This window comes from Drosophila willistoni, assembly GCF_018902025.1.
Source record: "Drosophila willistoni isolate 14030-0811.24 chromosome XL unlocalized genomic scaffold, UCI_dwil_1.1 Seg142, whole genome shotgun sequence".
Lineage (NCBI taxonomy): Eukaryota > Metazoa > Arthropoda > Insecta > Diptera > Drosophilidae > Drosophila > Drosophila willistoni.
The window spans coordinates 5,264,467-5,289,020 of record NW_025814053.1 but is presented as its reverse complement, the minus strand read 5'-3'; the positions used below and the strand labels follow the sequence as shown (position 1 = coordinate 5,289,020).

The 24,554-nt window shown below is 35.8% G+C and overlaps 1 protein-coding gene across 1 annotated transcript; it reads left to right on the top strand.

Annotated features, from left to right (window-relative positions):
* Nucleotides 1-359: 359 nt before the first annotated feature.
* Nucleotides 360-24,487, top strand: LOC6644762 (relaxin receptor 2). The gene is made up of 18 exons (XM_047011586.1): nt 360-481; nt 11,321-11,758; nt 12,014-12,125; nt 12,525-12,596; nt 14,927-15,004; nt 15,367-15,438; nt 17,285-17,356; nt 17,416-17,487; nt 17,785-17,928; nt 17,992-18,063; nt 18,795-18,938; nt 19,033-19,149; nt 22,689-22,924; nt 23,029-23,143; nt 23,440-23,584; nt 23,645-23,799; nt 23,860-23,933; nt 23,997-24,487. Exons 1-18 carry the CDS (start codon nt 376-378, stop codon nt 24,284-24,286), a joined length of 2,514 nt encoding a protein of 837 aa, XP_046867542.1. The 5' UTR covers nt 360-375; the 3' UTR covers nt 24,287-24,487.
* Nucleotides 24,488-24,554: the final 67 nt, after the last annotated feature.

Sequence of the window (24,554 nt, the reverse complement as noted above, 5' to 3'; positions counted from 1 at the left end):
GTTAGAATTTTCCTCAATGAGTGGGCGGACCACCACAGATGCCACATGTTGCAAGTGGCATCATTCAGTTGTTGGTTACCGTTAGCCGGGTACGCGCACCATCTGCCGTCTGCGCAATACGAAAATAAATTAAAATCAAAATATTCAAAAACGAAAATACGTTTCGAAAATTCGTTATTGAAATCGACTTATCCCCGTAACTTGCATCTCGTGACGATCTCAACAAAAAATAAATTGTGTTTATTTATTTTACTGTGTTTCCAAGTGTGTGTGTGTATTTGTGTGTGTGTTTATGTTTGTGTGCATTTGCCATATACATAAATATTTAGTTCCGATTCTCCAAAAATAATTTACTATACCGCCGACCAACCCACAATGACGATGTCTAGCCCCAAAACAATAATCAAGCTAATGATGCTGCTGATCGGGATCACATTGCGTACGTCTCTTGGACAAATAAACATTCTCACATCAGATCTGTGTATGTTTTCTTTTCCCATATATATCTACTTACCCGATAATGTTATTGGCACTTTGATAAACAGACATGGCCATGTGGAAAATTAATAGTACATATAGGTATATCTCCTTGTGTTAGAAATTTTTTGGAATTGATAGAATTGTAAGAATGTGAAATAGTCAACACTCAAAAACCCCGACTAAGAGCTCATTTTTGAACATTTGTAGAGGTTTTTTAAAAATTTAAAACTCATCTTTGAATCAAAAAATCTAAAAGATTTCGCAACAATTTGGAGATTTAAAGGGTCTTTTAACATCTTTATTTTTAAACTTTGTGTAATTTAAGATTAAGATAAGTTTAAGATTACAAAAGGATGTCTGTTTAGGTATTTCAAGTGTTTCTAATTCTATTATTAAGAGACTTGACTGAAGACTTAAGAACTTCAAGCGTAAAACTATTTTTCTATAAACATGGCGTAAACAATATAAATTAAATATCTAGATTTCAGAGTTCCTTTCAATTATTTCAATGTAGTTGAAAAACTTTCCACATTTTTGTCGATTTTATAAATTTTTCAAAAGAATTTGGGCTTACAATAACGCTTCAAGTTACCATAATTTGTAATATCATTTAGTTTTTTTACATAGGACGACAAAACTGAGAACCAGAGACACCAAAGTACACGTTTCCAATCGTTTATGATGGGTTGAATCCGAATAAAGATATACCTACCATTAAAGATATAATTAGTGATGAAAGTGAACTATAATTTTGAAACAAATGGCTAGAAAACAAAGACCTTATATTATTTTTGCAATATTTTACTGTGTATTTTGTATTTGGTTGAAGCCTGGAAATGGGGGCAGAAAACGATATAAACAATGTTGGCAATGATGAAAATCATTTTTGAACTAGAGAACATTTTTAAAACTTTATTAAATGAAGTAAGTAAGTCGTCTCGCCGACTTAGGTATACCATACACCAGTAAAGCAAATATTTCAACTTTATTAAACAAATGCATTTTCACATGCTTCTTACAAGCATATCTTAGTATCTCGCTCACTCAATCATACGAGCACCCTAGCGCCCCCACCAGCCAACGGCCAACTCCGGCCTTATGGAAAAACGTTTATATGCATAACTCGACTGTTTTTTGTCCGATTTTGATCAAATTTGGTATTTTGCTAGTATTAGTATTAAATTTAAGTGTGCCAAATTTGATTGCATAAGGAAAAAAAATACGGGAGATAATCAAGTTTTTCAAATTACGGGGGCGGAAAAGGGCGTGGCAAAATTTTTATGCATACAAAATGTGTGTATTTACTAAGCTAATATACATACCAAATATGGTGTCTCTAGCTGGAATAGTTTTTGAGATAAACGCTTTTTTTAAATTGCGGGGGCGGGAAGGGGCGTGGCAAAAATTTGAAATAAACTTGATCACTCTACATACTACACGAGTCTACATACCAAATTTGGTGGCTCTAGCTCTTACAGTCTCCGAGATCTAGGTGTTCATACGGACAGACGGACGGACGGACGGACGGACGGACGGACGGACGGACGGACGGACGGACGGACGGACGGACAGACGGACATGGCTAGATCGACTCGGCTGTTGATCCTGATCAAGAATATATATACTTTGTGGGGTCGGAGATGCTTCCTTCTGCCTGTTACATACATTTTGGCGACTTTAATATACCATTTCACCCTATGGGTGTATGGTATAAAAATGTTAAAAAGTAATCTACATCCTTAAAAGGCAATGTTCGAGTTTACCTGCCTATTGCTTATTCTAAGGACCAAATTTTGTCATATTTTTCATCTCTATATATATGTATATCTATATTATATATATAAGTTCTCAAACATAACAAATTTCATAAGAATCGAACTAAAAATGTCTTAATTACATAAAGACAAGTTTTGCATTGATAAAGATTCAAATGGTTGCTCCTGTCTGTTGATTTTGGTAAATAAAATGGCAATTAAGGAAATAAGTTTTGTAATTATTTAAATTTAAACCTACAGACACTTCTAATGAGTCGTATTATACAAAAGAAGTCATCCGATGTTGTTTGGCTCTTTTTTGTTTTTGTAAATGAAAAACTTCGATTCTGTTGTTCGATTATGTTTATTTATACCTTTAGAATTAATTGTGTTAAGTCGAGAAAATGATATCGGACAAATGGGCGCCATCACAATTGATTGCCATACGGGCTCGTTTTATGGCATTTTCCATCACTTTGGCGAGCGTTTCGGGCGATAAATTCTCGCATTCGTGTCGGATATTTGTTGATGACTTCAAAAAACCCCATAAAAAGAAGTCCGGGACCGTTAAATCGGGAGATCTGGCAGGCCAGTGCAAATCGCCAAAACGCGAAATTAGCCGACCCGGAAACGCGTCCTTCACAATTATTTCGCGTTCTTGGGGAGTGTATCGCTCCATGGCTTATCCACTTGTATTCTGTATCTGTCTAGTCCACAAATGTCAAAACAGATTTGACATTGGCAGCCATTTGCAAAAATGAAAGCATCTTCCAATAGAGTGATTCTTCTTTCTTTTGCGCCACTTTGTTTGTACTAACCAACTAGTTACTAGTTATGTTTAAGCGTTACCCATGTCTCTTTACTTTACATTTCCTAAAACTAAACTAGAATTTTGTAGTGTTTTATATTAATTTAAATAAAAATTTTTTTTTTACAAATAAAAGTATTATCTAGCAGATTAAAACAAAAGAATATGATTACTAGATTCAAGACTTTTGACTAAAACAAAATCACATAATTCAAAACGTTTTTCAAATTGTTTTCTAAAAATTTCTGAATATGACATATACATACATATATATATCCATGGTGTAAACGGGGGAGAGAGTGAGCCAAAAATAAAATGAAATAGGTAAATTTATAAACAGTTCTATTTCTACATATACACACACACTGTATGTGTGTGTGTGTGTGTCATTTTGTGAAGCAATTTGCATATTAATTTTACATTATTAAAATGACAAACCGATTCAATCTAAGTACTAAATGAATTTGACGAGAACCCAACTCAAAAGCCCAATGCAAAAACAAAAAAAAAAAAAAACAGAACCCAAAAAAGGGCGCGGACATTGATTTTCGACTGGCGCGAATGATTTTCGTTCAACATTTTGTCCGATGTAATAAAATGTCATTAAGTGTAAGTGCGTCGTGTCGTTTAGATTTATGAGGTCAAAGTGAATTACACACAAAAACCAGCCACCAGAGAGTGTGTGAGTATGTGTGTGTGTGTGGTTAAGCATGGAAATGGTTTTTGGGTTAGGTAAAGATGGGCCTAGGCTAGGTGTGATGATTTGCGGTTACTGTGACTACTAAAACCCATCCGCCCACAAAAAAAAAAGGAACCAAACTGTAACCGAATGTCCAGCTTAGACCAGCTTGAAATCAAACACAAATGTTGGCTAAAAGTTCCCTTATTAGTTGTTAACGCTTTCGACACCTTATGCAAAATCCTGCGGCTTACAACATAAACAGAGAGATTTCATCACATTGCAGTTTGGGAGTTGTAATATTTTACTTTATGGACCAGAGAAATAAACATATTGCCATGCCAACCAGTTTCACCTTAAAAGAAGTTTGCTATGACATTATATATGAAAATTAGTCGTAACTATCATTTACCTGATTAGCTTTTAATGCCATGAATATGAGCATGTAATTAATGTTATCTTCAACATTATGTGTCCATCTGGAGCAGTATTTTTCTTTTTGAATACCTCTTTTTGTTCACAAAACAAAAAAGTCAAATGTTTTCTGTGATACAGTGAACATCCTAAAATGATGAGCTCTAATCTGATTGTGAGTAAAGGAAGTCAAGGATAGGCTTCAATTTGTTTTACTAAAATCAAACCTCTAAAACTACTCGATAGATCTTTTATCCTGCGTTAGTCGTGTGTTGTCTTTGACTCTTTTTCCTGTTCACTCTCCTTCTTGCAGCAATTCGGCTTAATTTAAATCTATAGACAGATGCTCACAGCTTAATAAAGTTTATAGAAATTGTAACACTAAAAATTTATAAATAGACACGAAACTTTTTTACTTGCCAACTTGTTGGTTATTTAGTTTCTATTTGTTTCCAAACTTTGTTTAGGCCATTTGCCATTTGCCTGGTTTGGCATCTGAAGACTCGCGCGATCCGAATATGATTGAGCGATGAATCTTAACAGCATGATCCATCTTCTCTAATGAGTAAGGAAGGAAAAAGTTGAAGGAATCAAATGAAGGCCAAGGCTCTGATCTCTGAAATGAGAATGTATCTGCGTCTTGTATTAAGAAAGATTCATGGCTGCGGAATGGTAAAGATCTCTGATTGAAAGATTTTTGCAGTGAGGAATGCTTCAAGTAGACATCTTCGAAATTCCAAAGTCATGCAACTTTCTACCTGTGCAAAAAGGGTAAAGGATTCCTCTATACGAAGTTCTCTAGTGTAGGCGATCAGAATTTTAAAAGACATTCATATATATGGCCAATTCTTCAAATACAAATCTGTTGACCATTTACCATTTATTTGTTAAATAGAACGTTTATATTGTAATTTTTGTCCTCATTCTTTCGAAAATTAATCATCAGAAAAGCCCTTTACCCACTTATACAAATATTTATTTAATTATTTATCAGAAGAAACAATTTAGGTCATAGAACTTTCCTTTGAAATAGCTAACTAAATTTGGCGAGCACTTTTTTGTTTGATTCGTTTACTTAAGTTTAAACTTGAAAAAAGTCAACAGTCACTTATTGTTAAATGGCAAAAACGAAAGTGTGAATGAATCGCATTAACTTTATGCTTGTTCTTTAAGCCCATGAATCCTTTTTGCAACCTTACTATCTAATAATATATTTATACTCCGGAAAAAACAAATACTAATTCACACACACACACACGCACACCCACCGACATTTAACCGAAAAATTCAAGTAAGCAAAGTTTACTTTGACTATGCGAATAAATGAATACCCTTTTGAAATGTCTTTGCTTGCTCTTAGCCATGCTCTATCTAAGAGCTATTTGAGCTTCATTCCTCGTCTATTTCGATTTGTGTTATAGTTTTATTATTCACAACTAGTTTTAGTGTCTTGAATATATGTAAAACATTTAAATTTTGCTAGTAATAAAAAAATTTCAAATAGCAACTGACGAAAAAGTATAACTATGCCCAATTTTCAGGTAAGGGCATACAAAAAGGAGATAAACTGCTGCTGCTGGTGCTGCTGCTGCTACTATAAAACCTAAATACACCATACACCAAGCCACGCCACGCCAAGCCCTCCTAGCCCCCCTTGCCCAAGCTTTTCACGCTCTAAGATATTGCAAACGAACTGAAGGAGAAAAAATTTCACCCAACTATGTAGGTATTGCAAAATGAAAGGGAAAGTCGATTTTCCATTTAAACTCTTGTCGCCAGCGGCCAGAATCTGCCCAGGGAGTAGAATATGTGTGAGAGTTGGGTATTGGCCCGTTTTTGGGTCCTAGTTTGGTTTGCGTTGTGCTTGGTTGTTTTTTTTTTATTTAAGAAACTAATCCTTATGCTGATGACTATAGCTTCTCTCATGGAGGCGGTTGGCTTCCTTTCGGCTGTTTGTAATTTGAATATGGGGCAATCATTATTTATGGCCCAGCTTCTCGCATTTCCACAAAAGCTTAAAAAAAACAACAAGGAAATTTCTCCATTTCCCCATTTCCCTTTTGTCCAGCATCATCATCATCATCAGGCTGGTCGCTAATCGACGTCTAATCATATCAAGTGACAATTGCTTCATCCCTGGTATGTGTGTGTGTGTGTGTGTGTGTGTGTGTGTGTGTGTGGGCGGCTTTTAAGTTGATCAAGTCATACAGTTTTATTACAATTTTCAGTTTCTTGTTTTGGGTGGGTAATGCGAAACGCCTCATAAATGTTTACTTCAATGTTCGAAAAGGGCGGCGGTTCAGGCTGAGCGATTTGCTGCTTCCTTAATATTGAGTGATTGCCAAAAACGGAAAGGTCAATGGTCATCAGCAGGCCGATCTACTCAAAGTGGATTATGCATATTTTATACCAACATCCTTTTAGGTGCCCTTGAAAGTATGCAATTGTTGCCATATACATATCTATTAAGTACCTATATTTATCTGTCGATATGGCGTGACGTAAGCAGTCGAAAATCTTTGGTTCAAATCTCTTTAACCCACCTGCACCCGCATCGTATACATAAATACGTTTGCCGAAGCAATTTGAAAATAAAACAAATCTAAATATGCTGAAATTCCAAAAGTTTTATTCACTCTCCATAAAATTGTTGTCTGTTTTTTTTTCCTTTTTCGTGGAATTTATATATACACAAGCCATACATACATACATACATATATACAGACACACAATGTATATATTCAAACAAAAGTTATAAACAATGCAGAATCTTTCTGTCTGTTTGTCTGTCTGTTTCTCTGTCTTCTTATCTACGCCCACTTATTGTCTCTTTCTCTGTCTCTCTGATATGACTATATCTGCGTGGCACTCTTTGAACTACTCCACTTCATAGGTTAATTGTTAATCCATTAGGGCAAATTCAAAAAAAGATATTATTCAAATGGCAACGACTTGGCAAATGCCCTGTACGAATACAGGCAAGAAATTTTGAGAAGGATTTTACTTAAAATTTTTTTCCCTGAAAGAATCAATTAACAAACAATTGAGGTCAGTTATAAATGAATAAAGTCAGAGAAGTTCAATCAAGAAATAATAATTCCCATTTAAGTTCCAAAATCAACTCAGTTTCGCTTCTAATACGCTTGCTTCAATGGCTCACCCGACGTATACGTTATTTACATTACGCATACGACATGTTGTACTCTAATATAATGTTTGCCAACGAAATCTTTTTATCTCAGCAGGAGAAAAGAGATTCAAAAATTGCCATAAATAATTTGAAAGGGTCTTCTTACTTTTTTTTTGCATTAACTGGGCCTTTGGTCTGACCTTCTGTCAGATATACCCAATTGTTTTAACCAATCCCCCTGGTGATTATTTGATAATCCAACTACTATTGTGTTTTGTTGTTATTTGGAGACCCAAAAAAGAAGCGAAAAAAAATATATTTGCTCCACAAATTTAATTACTTCTCATGGGTGGGTTTCCTTCCTCTCTCCTTCTATTAATCATAGTCAACCAATTTCGAAAGGGGGGATGATTTGGTGGTGTAGAGTATAGAGGGTGAATGTGATGGTAAAAGTCAATATCTCAATGTTTGAACTGCCGCAGCTACAGTAAATATAAATGAATATAAATGTAATGGCGGACTTGAGTTAGGTTAAGAATTGTGCACATCTACGGAGGGGGGTTGAGGGAGACGAGGTCATGTGACAAAGCTCTTTTGGGTTTTACACACACACACACACTGAAACTGAAAATTAAGCGGTTTATATAGGCTGCCATTTTTGTTCTGCTCTTTTGACTTTTACGCTTCAATCAAGCATTTAACGTATGCCAATTTTTCATTTCTCTTCGTTTTTTCTCGTCCATGTGGTTGGTTGTTGTGGCTGTTTTCTTAGAGGGGTTTTTGGGGGTCACACACACACACACACATATGTAGATATGAATTCGTAAACAAAACACATTGCCTATCCCTGTATTTGGTTTTGTGTAAACAATCAATTTGCGTTCTGCGGCCAGTTTAGCCATCCAATATGAGCCACAAAAGGCAAATTATTTTATTTGCTACGTCCAGAGGCAAATCCAGTTCAATTTCAGGCCATTCTAGTCCAGTCCAGCCAGTAGTAGAGATAAGAGAAGAGAACAAAATGTTAATTATATCAACTGGAGATTGACTGACAGTTCTTTGTCCTCGTCCTCGTCCTCGTCCCTTGACGGTCAACTGTCAGTGACATTTACAATATAAAAGTATAAGCACTAGGCATCTAGGGAAAATGGGATTTTTTACAGACACTAAGCCAAAGAAAATAGAAAGTCCTCTGGGGTCTTTTGCTGACTTCCTCATTTTCTCATTTTGCTCTTCGTTTAGTATTAGAATCAGAAGTTAATGCCACAAAATGTTAATCATTCGGTATAAATCTCGTTACCCTAACAAACAGTCAGTGTTTGCATATGGCAAGTGACTTTTCAGCCAATAATAACGTATACGCATAGGATGCCAGCGAATTGGTAACAATCTTGCAATTTCTCACTTACTTATAGTATCCTCGTCCACATATTATCCTCGTATATCCATTCTGCTGATCTTATAGTCCACATAAAGAATAGTGGAATCGTGTAAGGGTATTCCAAATTGATAGAGTTGTAATTAAGTTCATTCGTGTTTACATAAGAGAGAGAGACCAAGACCCAACCCGAATCTCAACCCTATAACAATTTTGTGGCATCTATTTTTAAAGGTTGCCCCTCCCTTTTTGGTTTTTTTTTTTTACCCACGAGTGGGTATGAATATATACTTATATTCATATCTATATACAGATATATATTCTTCTGTCTTTTCTGTCTTAATTTCGATTTTCTTGGCGAATTTTTCTATTTCTGTGCGTTTTAGTTGCATGCCAAGGCAAAAGGCATATTCTCTTTAATTATTTGGAAACGGAGATAAACAAAACCAAACAAACACAATAAGAAAAACAAAAAAAAAAAAATAGACCCAAACAATTGCGTGAATAGCGCCTCATTGGTAAATTGTGTGTGTATGATGTGTGTGGGGGGGCTAACAATAAGTAGGTGAAACTACTAAACTATATATTATTCATTTAGTATGGATTAGCGATTCCAAAATTTATGGGCTCTGAAAGCTTTTTGCCCCAACCTGCCAACTGGGCCAAAGACGCAGATTGTTTGTTTGTAATGCTCCAACTTCAATTCCCATATCCATGAGATCCATAAGAGGCAGCTCATCAATCATTCCAAAGAAGCGAAGTGAAGAGCCCATCAAACATTTCAATTTCTGCGGAATGAAAGTGTTGACAACTTTGTCGTCTGGATGTAGGTTTTGATATATACATATAAATATGTTTGTGGTACTCCCTCCCCCAAAATCAAGCAAACCGAATGCATGCTTCCTTCGTTTGCACATTAGCAACACGTGTCAAATGGTCTTTTTTTCTCTCTCTCTCTCTGTGTGTCTCTATCTCAGTCACAGTCTCAGCAATATTTGTGCCCTTGTGTCCTTATATCTGGGTCTTTCTGTTGCCATCTCTGGTCCGTCGCTTAATTACACTTTTATGGAGTCATCGCCGTGGTCGTTGCTGTTGTCGTTGCCCTCATCTTGGGTCCGCGGCCCATTCGTAATTGCAATCCCTTGACTTTGGCTTTTGTCTCCTTTCTCCTGAGTTATGAGCGGCATTGCAATTACAATTGTCTATTATGAACCAGAACCAGTGCAGTATACAAATACTTTAACTTACAGTGACCTCTATCTTGGCTTTTCACCACCAAGTTGTCCGAAATGGCAGGCACCTGGAGGTATAATAAAACTATAAAAATCTCTAAGACAACAACATTTTCAGGATACCTTTAGAAAAGAAAGTACTCAAGCCACATGTCGTCAAGTTGTTGGCAATATTTCGATTATTGTTTTGGCTTAAGCTAAGATCAAAAGATTTTGACTTCAGCTAAGATCCTGAAGAAGAAATTGGCCAAGGATAGTTGAATCTCACGACTTTTATTAAATCAAATACAAATTGCTTACATAATTCGTTATGAACTTCAATATTATTTATTATGTTAATAATGCAACCAAATCAAAACAAAATAATCAAGGATTGGTCGGCCATATTAAATTTGCTGTTTGGCTTTTTGTTGCCTACTTATATGGTTTTTATGCGCTATTACTGTGATAAAATGTTGCCTACTTTTCAGGCCAGGCAGATTGAACTATTTAACTAAACTTAAAGAATTAAAAGGCTTAAACTATTTTCAAAAGAATAGACAATAGAGAGTAGAGTATATTGAATTCGTCATATACATTTTACCATATGTTTAATTTAATTTGTTTTGATTTGCTGTCATTGGGTATTTCTTTCTCATACCTTGATTCTTATCTGATTTACATTTATTTGTTTACCACTTGCGGTTGTATATTTTATTTTATTTATTTGTTGTTTTTTTGTCGGTTTTTTTTTTTGTTTTTTGCTGCTGTTTTGCTTTACTACTTCTCATTTGCAGCAGCTGTCAGCAGGAGCAGCAGGAAAGTCAAATCATGCTGATAACTTATCGTTGATCCTGACGATGGCGAGGCGAGGGAGTTGGCGAAATGTTGTGGAATTGGTCTTTGATGGAAGATGTCCCAAATGGGCCATGGCAGATGGCAGAATGAGAGTTTCATGCATCATTGCACCGGAGGGGACGACAAATGTAGTGTGCATAATTTTTATTACAAACAATTTTATGGCATATATGCAGATGCGATAATATTTTCCATATAAATATATATACATATTTACAAATTACAATTGCTTTTCAATACAAAGGTCATATTATTCATAGGGCACATTAAATTCGATCGTTAAGAATGATTAACTGTCTGCAATGAGATGGAAACATTGCTCCGAACGACACTAAAGAAATTATATTTGCTTAATAATTCAAAATTTCTGAAATTATACGACTCTTAACAGGGCTCCATCGTTCCAAAGAGATGTCACTTCTTCAGATTGTTTAATTGTTAAATAAATTTATATAAAATGGATAAACAGGGCAAAGTTTATTTTGGTGACCCCGACGTTGGATATTAACAAATTGTATTAATTGAAAGTCCTTTTATAGTTAAACTACTAATTCATTGAATTATAATAATTCCAATAGTAAATTAAATGGTTTTCTTCCATTTTACAGCTTCCACCGTAATAAGTACAGTTGCGCGTAGATCTGAAACAAGTGAAATGGGAACATGGAATGAAACGAATTGGGAAACGATTACGTTGCGCAATCAAAATGCCGATCCCATACATTTTCTTGGCAGTACAAGCAGCAGTACTAGCAGTAGCAGTAGCAGTAGCAATAGTAATTCCGCTAATAGCTACAGCAATAATAATGTTATAGAATCGGCAATATTAATGCCCGATGCGAATAACAATTGTCAATCGGGTTATTTTCATTGCAATGGCACGGCCCAGTGTGTTCAACAGCGAGCCAATTGTGATGGCGAAGTGGATTGTGATGATGGCTCCGACGAATGGAATTGTGATAATGAAGTGGATGCAAAATATTGGGATCATTTGTATCGCAAGCAGCCCTTTGGACGACATGATGACATACCAATTGGCAAATGCTGTGAGTAACAACAGAAACAGAACAGAAAACTGAACAAGGTCAAAATAATTAAAGACCTTTGGATAATGTGGCGCCGTCATTTTGTCTTGTAATACACACACACACACACAGACGACAGAAATTTACATGCAACACTGTAATAAAAAATTGCACAAGCTTCTTCAATGAATATATTAAATGAAAAAAGTGCAAATCTTTCATTCTCGCAATGATTGTAATTGTATTTGTTTATTTTCATTTTTCATTTCATTTCAGTCTGGCCAAATGAGAATCTCAGTTGCCCTTGTCGCGGTGATGAGATACTTTGCCGATTTCAACAATTAAATGCATTGCCTAATAATTTGCCAGTTAACAATCTGGCAACGCTGTAAGTACAGTTGTGCATGGAAAGAAAAACTATTTACATTTAGATGTCATTTCGTAGGCGCTTACTAATTAAAATAATTTAAAAGGTCCTGAATTCACCCCCTAAAAGTATGCTTTGTATTTTTTTTAGCAACTTTTAAAAGTTCTTGGAAATTGTTTATAGACACAATTTTGAAACGAGAATAGTTTTATCACATACTAGACTCCAAAAAAGTTGGTTTTAGTTTCTCAAATCATTAATAGCATACTTTAGTGGGTATATTGAGGCCATTTGCACACTTTTCTTTAATATTTTTGAGTTTCTTATTCTAGAATATTTTTAATTTAACAAAATTTCTTTAAGAAAAGTGAACCAACTAATATTGTGATTCCATTTTCTCTGTTTTCTTATATTTTACAGCGATCTCACTGGCAATAACTTTGATATCATACATGAAACCTTCTTTGCCAGCCTGCCAAGTGTGGAGAGTCTGTAAGTGGGAAAGAGACAAGAGGTGGAAAAACGAGTGAAGGGAAATGGACTCGGTTTGCTTAATTAAAATTGAAATATAAGTCGTTCAGTTCGAATTTAAGTGGGTTTGTTTGTGTGTGTGTGTGTGTGTGTGTGTAGTTTTTCTCCGACTTTTTTTTTTTAAAGATATGCCGCAAAAATTATTAGCGACATGCTGTGTCCTTAATGTGTTGATGGTGTTGGGTGTTGAATGGTTGTTTTGGGCTTGAGTTTAAGCAGCTTCAGCTTTAGTAGTCGCAGTAGTCGTAGCCTCATGCTGGCAGTTCCACCAAAAACATAGCCATACATACAAATTGCATACAAACAAGGCAAAACGATGGAGCAGCTAGTGGGATATAAAGCTAGACAGACAGACCATGAGACCCTGAGACCATGAGAGACCGACACTGGGAATCGTGTTGCATGGAATGTCATGTCCAACGGTTGCAGTTTATGTGTCACTGTGCTAAAGGACATTTTTCACTGGGCTTAAAACCGTAAATGACCCAAGCACCAGCACCAGGACGAGGCAACACGATTGCTAGTTAAAGAGTTAGACAGATGCCATCTAGTAGAGAATGCTTAATACTCGCGTGTTTAGATAACCTTTTTAGCATCTTTGGTTCCTGTGAGCAAATCTGAGGTTTATAGTCCATTCAAGTTGAGCTCCTGTTGCTAGCTCGATTTGAAAAATCATTAAAAGTCTACACATGGCCCACCATCTGAGTACCCAAACTTTTTTTTTTGAAGGGCGGAAGCTCATCATCTGTGACACGTTTCGTCGTTTTGTCGCCGTATTTTACGTGTCAGCATTTTAAAATTGACAAATATTTTCCTCACATTGGCATCCTAATTATGACAATGCGGCAAGAGGTTGAAAAGAAATCAATATATTTCGCCAATATTCGAGAGACTTGGCTTAACTCGTGGAGAAATGTGAAAAATGGCAAACAATAAAGTGTCTATATGTACATACATATAAGTGAATGCTGTACGAAATAATCTTTGAGACACTGTATGTACATTCATTTCCACAGAAATCAATTCTTATGTTGCAACTTGTGAAAAATTAAATCGCCCTCCGGTATCAAATCAAAAACAAATAACTACACCAACAATAAGCTTAAATATAATAAACAATAACAACAACAACGGCATTAGGGGGCGGAATAACTATGGTAACAGGGGCTCCAAAAAATAAGAAGATTTCTTTTTCAATTTCATTCTCTTTTTTCTTAGTTTGCATGGGGCTCATATAAAGTGGTGGCCAAATTCGGACCTGAATCAACATGCATAGAGGGTATTAACTGTGTATATAAATAGATAGATTAAGTTTTCTTTTACATCGTTTAGTTCTGGTATTTATAATAAAAACAATTAAGAATAAGACTATAACTATTAACCACATTTACGTAAGACCAAATTCAACAATTTAGAATGAAGAACTCCCTGTGCAAAAGCTACAAAATATTCTTCTGCCAATTTAATGAGTTTTAGATAAACTCAATTCTGAAAACAGAATTTTTACAATCGATTTAGAGGCAAATGATTAACTGGTTTTACTCATTAAATTTTAAGGATTCCATTCAATAGAACTAAATATGTTTCTTAACTTAGAGTAAGACCAAAAACTGTTGTAATGCAAACCAGAATCAAGTTAAATCCTTTTCATGTCCCCGACTATAAGAGCTCAAGCGACCAATAGAAGAATTCATTTCATCTTTAACTTTGTCATAAACAGGATAAATAATGAGGGGATCTGAAGTATCTTTGATAAAATTTTCTACTTTATATTTAAATGTCAAGAGTTCCTAGTTTTGCAACTTGTGACATTAATCAAGACTCTAAACAGACATGAACGAGTTTTAGATTCAAAAAACTTCCTTTAGAAACATGATATATCCATTTAAGGCCTTTACTGAAAGGATAGAGCGAATCGTAAACCATAATTGTTACAGTTGAAAAGATTCCTTTTCTTTTAGTTTGGTGAAAATCTGAGCCCACATTTTGTGTTGCATTCAATCAGGAAACCTTGATTAAGAGTTGTGTGGAATTTCTTTGATGCCAAAGTTTCTGTCTCGCCCCTAAATAAAGTCTAGAACTTTTGTTATTGTGCATAAGAGACAAAAGACAAATTCTTGTACACTTTAATTTCCTTTGCAGTTACCCTCATTTTAAGCGTGTGTGTGTGTGTGTATGTGTGTGTGTATGTGTGTGTGTCTGTGGGAAAAAGAAAGTTAACAATTGAATTTCATATTTTTATTAAGTTTTATTCTCTGTTTGTTTTGTTTTTCATTCTCACCCCGGAACAGTGTGTTAAAGTTTTGCACAATTCGTGAGATTGCCTCGCATGCATTCGATCGCCTGGCATCCATTCCACTGAAGACTCTGTAAGTATCTCAAAAGCAAAAAAAAAAAAATAACCAGACCATAATTCACAATTAAGTCGTATTATTTATGTGCACTTAATTTGCCAGTAGCCAGTATAATAATTTTTTTTTTTACAATACTCTTGCGGTTCTTGGGGTATTTCTGTATTAAATAGGAAAAGTTTAATATGTATAAATGTCCTTTGATTATATATTAAGAGTTGATTGAAGTGAAATTTTATAATATTTTTTTTTTATTAATATTGTTTAGTTATCCGTTTCTGATTAGCTGCAAGAGTATAAACAATTCGTTGCATTGTAGATTTTTGTTCTAATTTGTTTGGTTTTTCGCTTGACTCATAATTTTTTTTCTCTCATTCCAGCTATATGGATGATAATAAATTGTCCGAACTGCCGGAATATTTTTTTACCAAAGGCAATCAATTGAGAATTCTGTAAGTATAACCAAAACAAATACTAATAATAAATATTATTAAATTAAATTTTCATTTACCTGCATTTAAATCTAATACTTTATGATCAATTTCCTGCATTTAAAAGTGCTTAATATTCCCTTTAGTTAAACAGGCAATATTGGTTTTGGGGAAAAGAGAACCAAAGGCAGCAAAGTCTCTTACCTTGAAGGATCATCATGGCGTATACTTAATTTCAAACAAATTTTAGTTTCAATTGAAGTTTGTTTTGGGTTTTGGGATGATAATGGGTATGCTGTAGTCGTATAGACATAGCCAATAAACGTATTTAGGCTTAAATATATATGATTATTTATTATTTACCAACAAAGCTGAAACAATTTCTACTTTTGTTTATGGTTTAGATATATAATTAAAATATGCATAAACAAACCGAGAATGCTGGAATGGGGGGGGGGGGCTAGTCAATGGGCATAAAATTTAATGTACTAATGTAATATACTCTGCACTTGATTGGAGGTAAAGTGAAACCCTTTTTGTATAGTGTAGAATTTCAACAATTACACAATAAATATTTAGTTATGAACACACACGCTCAACCTTCTATCACTCTCTCTCTCTCTCACACACACATTCCCCCCTTCTCCCTCAGATTAGTATCATTTTGTGGACTAGGACATGATTTCCCACTCCTGTCCACTGAGATGATAATCGAAATTGGTATTGGCCATTGGATACATATTATGTCAGTAACAAAAAAAAAAACAAAAAATAGTTTCCATTGTGTGTGTGTGTGGCATTTGGGCCCACAGTTTAATCGACTGACAAAGTCACAAATTCTTTGTTATATTGGGTAAATGGGAGGGCAAAGGGGCAGAGATTTAGGTTGAGGTGGTGTTTGGGTTTGGGATTACGGGATGACAGGACACATGTTTAGTTTTGTTGTTCTTTGGAGTTGTCAATTCCAAATTGTGGTAAAACAAAGCCCCAACTAACTCGAAATCTAAACTAAAAGGATTCTAAATCATTTAAATCTAAAATAAAAATGAGGGCCTGCAGTTTTCTAGGCTTTGCTTTAAGAGCTTCAATTCGATTGGTCATAATTGCAACTGTAATTTCCAACTGGTTTTAGCATTAAAGTAATTAGTTAGCTGATAACAGAACTTGGTTATCAATACCTTCTCAAAATATCAATTTTAGTTTGATAATTTAAAACATTATTAAATGAAAATTGACATTCATCGAGCTAACTTATAATACACATACACCCTCTCTACATAGACAAAGAACACACATACACATGTACATACATATATTTGTTTGGTTTTTTTTCGTTTTTAAAACTAAACTAAGAACTGCAAAACTGGCGACAGCAAAACACATAAACAACTCAGTTACACTTTTGCGGCATTTTTGGGTAGAAGATAGAGGATGAAGCAAATTTTGAGAAAGGGGTGGAAGGGGCGAAGGGCGGAAGGAGGGAGAGGGCAGAATCAGTGCCAGTATCAAAGCGTGGTAGAGTTGAAATCCTGTGGCACAGCTGTGCTTGGCATTGGCTTGAAAACTTTTTGGCCAACTGACAATGGACACAAACTGAGCAGCAGCTCGGAGCAGGAGCCTCGTTTTGTAGACTTGAAGGTGGACTCGAATGGCTTTTCAGTGTGTAACTTGCGCTTAATGGCTAATTAAAATCGAGATATATGTCCTGGCTTTTGTTTCAGCCATTGTTCCCCCATTGCAATTGGTAGGTGGAATTGTACGGACTTTTGTTGCCAAGATTCTAAAGACCAAGCATTAAAATAATATTTAGCATTTTTTCCCCCAACACTTTCTCACCATCCACCTTGAAACCATATTTTTCTTGCAGCATTTTGGCCAGAAATCATTTGCAACAGTTGAATCGCAGCAATTTCGAGAATCTGCAAGGCCTACAGGAATTGTAAGTGAAGTTCGCATTTAAATTCAATATCTAATGCATTAATTTATATTACCATCTAGAGATCTGCGTGGCAATCGTATAAGTCATTTTACGGCCAATATATTTGCAAATTTACCAAGTCTAGAAGTACTGTAAGTAAACTCTTCTAAACTAGAGATGTAACAGCTTAACACGTTAACCACTTAAAGTTAATATTTTAGTTAACTATATTCTTTATTCTTATAATTTTGATGACTCTTTCTGTGATTCTTGTCGTGAACACAAAAGCATAAACTCTAGCGTTCAAATGAACGAAATCGTTGTAATTCTCAACTAGTTTTAGCGTTAAAGAAATAATTTGAGGGAACTCATCCACAACTATAACCATCTTTAATCCAAAGAAGACTACAAAAGTGTTTGATCATTAAATTATTTTGACTATTTTCCAGACATTTAAATGAAAATCGTCTGCAATTGCTATATCCAGAAATGTTTCCAAATACTTTAAGCAATTTGCATACCTTATCCTTGGCTCATAATCAAATAAAAGATATTGCCCGAGAGACATTTCCCTTTCCACGTTTGCGTTACTTGTGAGTACAAAATTTGGACTAATCACTTTGAAGAGGACCAATTGATGAGATATTTCATTACAGATTTCTAGCTGGCAATCAATTGACCCATATACGTGCGGCAACATTTTGTAATCTGACTTCCCTACAAGGATTGTAAGTATCAATAAGTAACTAAACTTTTAGTGATGATTTACTAATGTGCTAGACTAATTCTGAGGCAAATCCCAGTGCCCAGCTGGGCCAGAACGATTAATCATTTGATTCCTTCCCCCATCACCATATTTTGTTTGTTTGAGATTTCTTTCATCTTTGACTTTTTCGATTTTATCCACAGAAGAGGAATTTAATTTATCAGTAAATGTAAATGTACAGAAAGAGGAATGCCAAAAGGCTGACAGCTTCCTGCTTTTTTTTTTTGGTTAAGTCTTGTAGGGATTTTTAGAAAAAGGAAGAAAATAAAGAAAACTATCAAAAAGATGGGTGGGATTTTCCCACATTCCAGCGTCAAAACAAAACACACATCAATGGGCAAAAAAAAAATACAAAAAGAAAAAATTACTTTCATCGGCCCTTTTGCATATTGAACAGAAAATGGGTTTTGGTGGCTGAATGATGGACAAATATAGAATACGATACGTGCTCTGGCATCAGTGCCTCAACTTTAATGATGAAAGTTTGAGCTTTTGCTCCTGCTCCTGCTGCTGTTAGCAGACTCTAGAGTTAGTTGTCCTGCAAATGCAAATAAGCTAGAAAAAAAAAGAAAGAACAAAACGCAAACTAAAATAAACATCAACTAAGTAGACCATGCCGTTGCGTGGGTTTTATGCGATACACCATAAAGCGTCTGTCTCCCTCACTCACTCTCTCTCTCTCGTTTACAACAGGCACTTGGATGAGAATCAAATCGAAAAATTCGACCTACATGCCTTCGATTGTTTGATAAATTTAACTTCATTGCTCTTAACGGGCAATCGCTTTCAGACGCTCGATCCGCAGGTCCTAAAGAGGCTAGAGAAGCTGCAATATATGTAAGTGACAAAATCCACACACACAAACGCATTAACCCTAATAGTTATAAGAACCATTTTATCTGTCTTTTGCCTTTCTCTTGTCTTTGGCCAGTTATTTTTCACGATTCCATTTGTGTCGTGCTGCAGAAAATGTGAGAGTCTGTGATCCCCATGGCGATGGCATAAGCAGCATACAGCATCTTTTGGACAATCAAATACTGCGCGGCAGGTGAGTTTGGTGAATTGTGGTGAAATGCATTACCAACAATGCTAAAATGAGGTGTTCTATGGTAAAGTGCGACTAATTTAAGGAAATGTTCTAGTTCAAAAAGAGGAAGAACGTAAATGGTAAAGTGCTGTAAAGTGTAGTTAACTCAAAAACGTACGAAAGTAAAGTGTAAAAAAGTGTTGTAAACTATGACAAATAAGTGAGAGATGGAAGGTGAAATAAGTTAAAACATAGCCGATTTTGGGCAACCTTATTAAATTGTAGTCAAATAACACAATCAAGGCAACTTCTATGGATACTTACATTTTCTTTGATTAGAATTTACCTAGATAACTTTAACTTTAGTATTATAATTATTTCCTTTAAAATTAAGTATACTTAAATCAAGTAAACTTTAACATTTATTAATCTATTTTCATCTTCAACCATGATAAGTTATGAAATCGAAGCCCACAAAAAGAGACCGTTTTCAACTTAATGTTGAAATAGGCAACATTTGCTTACCATAAACCGACCACATTGACCAGGTAGGCGAGAGTAGAAGGTGCAACTTGAAGATGCTGCACACATTCTAATTTGCATTTGCAAATGCACTCGTTAACTTCCAATTAAATCAATTCAAAGGCACTTGAGCGTAACTCAAATCTCAGCCAGCTTTCACACATGCAAGCAATTCCAAGTTTAACCGAAAACAAGAGCCAACTAAACTAAAGTAAACTAAACTATAGCAATTAAAAGCTACTAACTACACTCCAATTGTCATGCCTATGCCAAGAGTCCTCTCGAGTTCTGCCCCCCCTCCACCCCCTCACTCACTCAAGAAGGTGCAATTACTTAGCCGCCACTTGGGTCCTCCATTCAAGCGCTAAGAAGCTATGTTATGCCAAAACAGGAGCGTAGCCAGTGTGTATTCTTTTGATACTCCAGAGCTTTCTGTCTTATTTATTTTGTAAACCAATTTTTGGAAATATATTGCTGCTTATCCATATGTGCAAAAGAAAAAGTTTTATAGTCGTTCTTCTTCATCTTCATCTCGTTGAGAATTTCAGTTATAGAGGGCACGTCGCAAACGTTCTCGCACCACCAGCAATCTAACCTGATGCTGATGATCTACACTGCCATCCAATAGCGGATCGGTAGACATACGCCCATCGGCCATAATGAACGGATGTCGTCGTATATATGTATCCACAGCAGCTGAACCGCCTCCGCAATGACGATCGACTAGAGGATTGATAATTATATTATTCAACATTTTGCCGAAAAAAAAGAAAAGAAATTTCGGATATCGAACAATGACCAAAATTTTGTAATTTTTTTACTGTGTGTGTATGTATGTGTGATCAGGTTAAAATTTTGAAAATTTCTGTTTAATCAGAGCCATGAAAAATAGTTAAGCCTTTGACATGTTTCAAATGCAAAAGTAAAGGCTAACTGGATTGTAAAAAATGATTTTCAAGTATTTTCAACGCAAGCCCATTCTAATAGAGAGCCCCACGTTGGGCGCCAATTGTGCAGGCATTAAAATTGCATCGAAAAATTGGCCAAAACTTTAGCTGTCTTCTTGGTTTGATATATGTCTTTATACTCTCTCGATGTAGAGACTTGGAAACAAGCAAATAGACCAGCAACCAGCAACCGGCAACCGGCAGAGCCACTTGTCATCAACTCTACTGCTGAGTGATTATCTGGTTGCCAGGCTGCCTGCCAGAACGTCATCGTCAACATCGTCTTCTAGGATGTTGCTTCCGTTGATGGTGAAAATGAAAATTACGTTTTTTCTACCAACTGCCGTTTGTTTGTTTGTTTGCTAACATTTACACGCCCTGCGTGCTGTCTCTTCGGTAAGATGGGGAATATGAAGAAGGCTTCTTCATCTCCCTGGAATGCCCCAAGTGTTGCACACACACAGAACAAACATCAACAGACACATAAAAACACGTACTATATACATGGCTCTTGCTCCTCTCCCTCTCACTCTCTTTCTGTCGCTACTGAAAGTGCCTGCACGTTAAAAACCAAAGAATCTTCTCGGCGTACATTATTTCATTATTCTTAAGTTGACGTTTTCATAAAAATTAAATACTTTACGGTATTAAGGATGGCAAAAGGATGAATAAAAGTACAACGAATGCCCCAAAAGAAAACCAAAACAAAAACATGGTGTGGGAGTCGAGTTGTCCTTGTGGGCATCTTTTTATATCCTTGAAAAAAAAGTGGGTTGATTTAACATTTTAAGCAAAAATTTGCAAGGTAATAATATATCATCTTGATCTAATTTAAACTTATTATACATATATAGTAGTCTGTAATAAGTATATAGACTACATAGGTTATCAACCAATTATAACGTATACGCAAGGTGTAACAGCTTAATCAAAATGCTAATAAACTTTTGGTAAGGTCTTGTTGAAGGGTATTAAAGTTTCGCTCACTGTCAAAATTAGCACAAATTCTCTGGCTACCTTTTTTATTAGCCAAAATGTCTTCTTCTTCTGGTTTCTCTCTGTATGCATTATAGACACCGACTACATGCATATTTTAGTTGCACTTTTTGTGTCTCACCTTAGCTCGACTTTGGCCAAGAATTTAACTGAGCAGCCGCTAGAGACTCGAGACTTTGTGAGAGAGCAAAGGAAATAAAAAAAATACATACATACACACACACACATACATATACATATGTAGTGCATAGTTAACTAGAATAGGTAGCTAGAGAGCTTAAGAAAGGATAACAAATTTTGCTGGTCAAATGAAGGAAACTTTAAAAAATGTTTCAACTATGTATTTAACCCCGAGATTAGGATGGTTATTTTTTGTCTTGCTGAAGTGTTGAAAGCGTCTTATAGAGTTGAGAATAGTGTTGTAAAATTAACTTTAGATTATTAATATTCACTTGTTTAATTTCAACTATTGTATCATTGAATCATGCTTTTTCTTGTACTTGTTGCCCCCTTGGGGAGTATTTTTATCAATCAGCAACCTAAGTAGGAAGGCAAAAGAAATGCAAATTAATAGGATGCAAAGCACTTGTGTCAGTGGCATAAATTACAAGCAAGCCATTCATTCAATCGACCCACCCAACACCCATTATCCAACACCGAACATCATCATAATAAGTGAAAGCATTCCTGTTACATAACCTCAAAGAATAATGTCAAAAGACACAGCACAACTGACCTAATGAGACGTTGGCTCTGTCAAAGTTCGCTCTTCTGCCCTTTGTTTGCCCCTAATTGGTTCAGAGTCGCAACCATATTTGGGTCTACTTAAATTCTCTTTAATTGCCCCAAAAATTTATGAGCATTCGAATACTTTGGAGTCAAAGACGAGCAGTTTCCTTTTGTTGCTCTTGCCAACACACTGTACGAAAAAAAAAAAAGAAAAGAGGGAACAATGACTTCATTTAAAAGGACCAAATATACATAGTACTATATGAACAATCAATAAGATAAACTGCTTATTGGTTATATTCGGAAATTCTTAGCCAAAATGTTTACTTATATGTAGATATGTATTTTGTTGTCTTTTTCCCTCAGTGTTTGGGTAATGGCCTCCATTGCTGTAGTTGGCAATCTTTTGGTCCTGTTGGGACGTTATTTTTACAAATCGCGTAGCAACGTGGAACATTCACTGTACCTGCGTCATCTTGCCGCCAGTGACCTGTTAATGGGCATCTATTTAACATTGATTGCCTGTGCGGACATAAATTTCCGCGGCCAGTACATTCGGCACGAAGAGTCCTGGCGACATAGTGGTCTCTGCGCCTTTGCTGGTAAGTACATACTCCAAAAAAGAAAAAAAAAAAAGACGAGAAGGCGAAACACGTGTAATTGTTCATAATGAGACTTGCTTGTTTGTGGTATTTTTATATTTTAGGGTTTTTAAGCACCTTTAGCTGTCAATCGTCGACATTGCTGTTGACCTTGGTAACGTGGGATCGTTTAATGTCGGTGACAAGACCCCTAAAGCCCAGGGACACTGAAAAGCTACGGTAAGCTGTCTCTGTGTGTCTGTGTGTGTGTGTGATGGAATGTGAGAAAGTAATTTCAAAGGGTTTTAAAGGACGTTGCTTTCGAAATTGAATACCACAAAAAAAATGGTGTCGTTATTAAGCAGAAACGAGAGTTACATAAAGTTCAATCAAGTAAAGTAAATTAAGACTACTCGCTGTAAAATATACATACATATGTAAATGACGAGTTAACAACGAGACACAGCAAAGGTTAAGATTCTCGTTACTTATGCTTCATGTTTGTCTCACTATTTGCATTTCTTTTTCTTCTTTAGAATTGTTTTACGTCTCTTGGTACTGTGGGGCATCAGTTTCATCCTGGCTGCAGCTCCTCTGTTGCCCAATGCATATTTTGGTACACATTTCTATGGCAATAATGGCGTCTGTCTCTCGTTGCATATACACGATCCTTATGCCAAGGTGAAGTACGAAATAATTTCTATATTTTGCATAATAATTCATGTTTTTCCCGTTTTTAAGGGCTGGGAGTATTCAGCTTTGCTATTCATCTGCATCAATACGATCTCGTTGATATTCATTTTATTCTCCTACATACGAATGCTTCAGGCTATAAGAGATTCAGGAGGTGGCATGCGTAGTACGCATAGTGGACGGGAGAATGTAGTGGCCACACGGTAAGTATCAGAATATTGGATAGCTATCAAATTTCGACTATTTACCTGTATTCTAAATAGATTTGCCATTATTGTGACCACAGATTGTGCCTGCTGGTTACCCATTATCGTTGTCAAACTGGCGGCTTTATTAGGTAAAAGTGTCTTTTTTTAGTGGATTAATGGGTTTTACTAATGAGTTTTCTGTTCTGTTGCAGGTTGTGAAATCTCTCAGGATTTATATGCCTGGTTAGCCGTTTTAGTTTTACCCGTTAATTCGGCCCTGAATCCCATTTTATATACCCTAACAACGGCTGCTTTTAAGCAGCAATTGCGTCGCTATTGCCACACGCTGCCAAGCTGCTCGCTGGTTAATAACGAGACTCGCTCTCAAACCCAAACAGCCTACGAATCAGGCTTAAGTGTCAGCCTGGCCCATTTGGGTGGCGGTATTGGCGGCGGTTCCGGACGTAAACGTATGTCCCATCGACACATAAGCTACTTGTAAACGCTCCAGAGACTTCACAAGACTTTGCCACAGCAGACATAAAGTGGCGATTAATACGGAATTCAGAGATTGATCATTAAGTAAACTGAATTGAACTAACTAATTAACTAGTTAAACTATTTGAAATTGATTAGATAGAAACAATTGGAGACAATTAAAGATCAGTTATTGATAAAACAACGTTATTAGTGTAAAAACTTTATGGATGATCATTAACTCTCTTTATATATTTGCATGATTCCTCTTCAAATTGGTTTACTTAATGATC

What these genes read in the sequence shown, in the direction of transcription:
- LOC6644762 (XM_047011586.1), top strand. Translation starts at nt 376, where the DNA reads ATGACGATGTCTAGCCCCAAAACAATAATCAAGCTAATGATGCTGCTG. An exon ending in CTAGAGAAGCTGCAATATAT is followed by an intron (nt 18,939 to 19,032) that starts GTAAGTGACAAA and finishes GTCTTTGGCCAG; the next exon opens with TTATTTTTCACGATTCCATT. An exon ending in TACACGATCCTTATGCCAAG is followed by an intron (nt 23,585 to 23,644) that starts GTGAAGTACGAA and finishes CCCGTTTTTAAG; the next exon opens with GGCTGGGAGTATTCAGCTTT.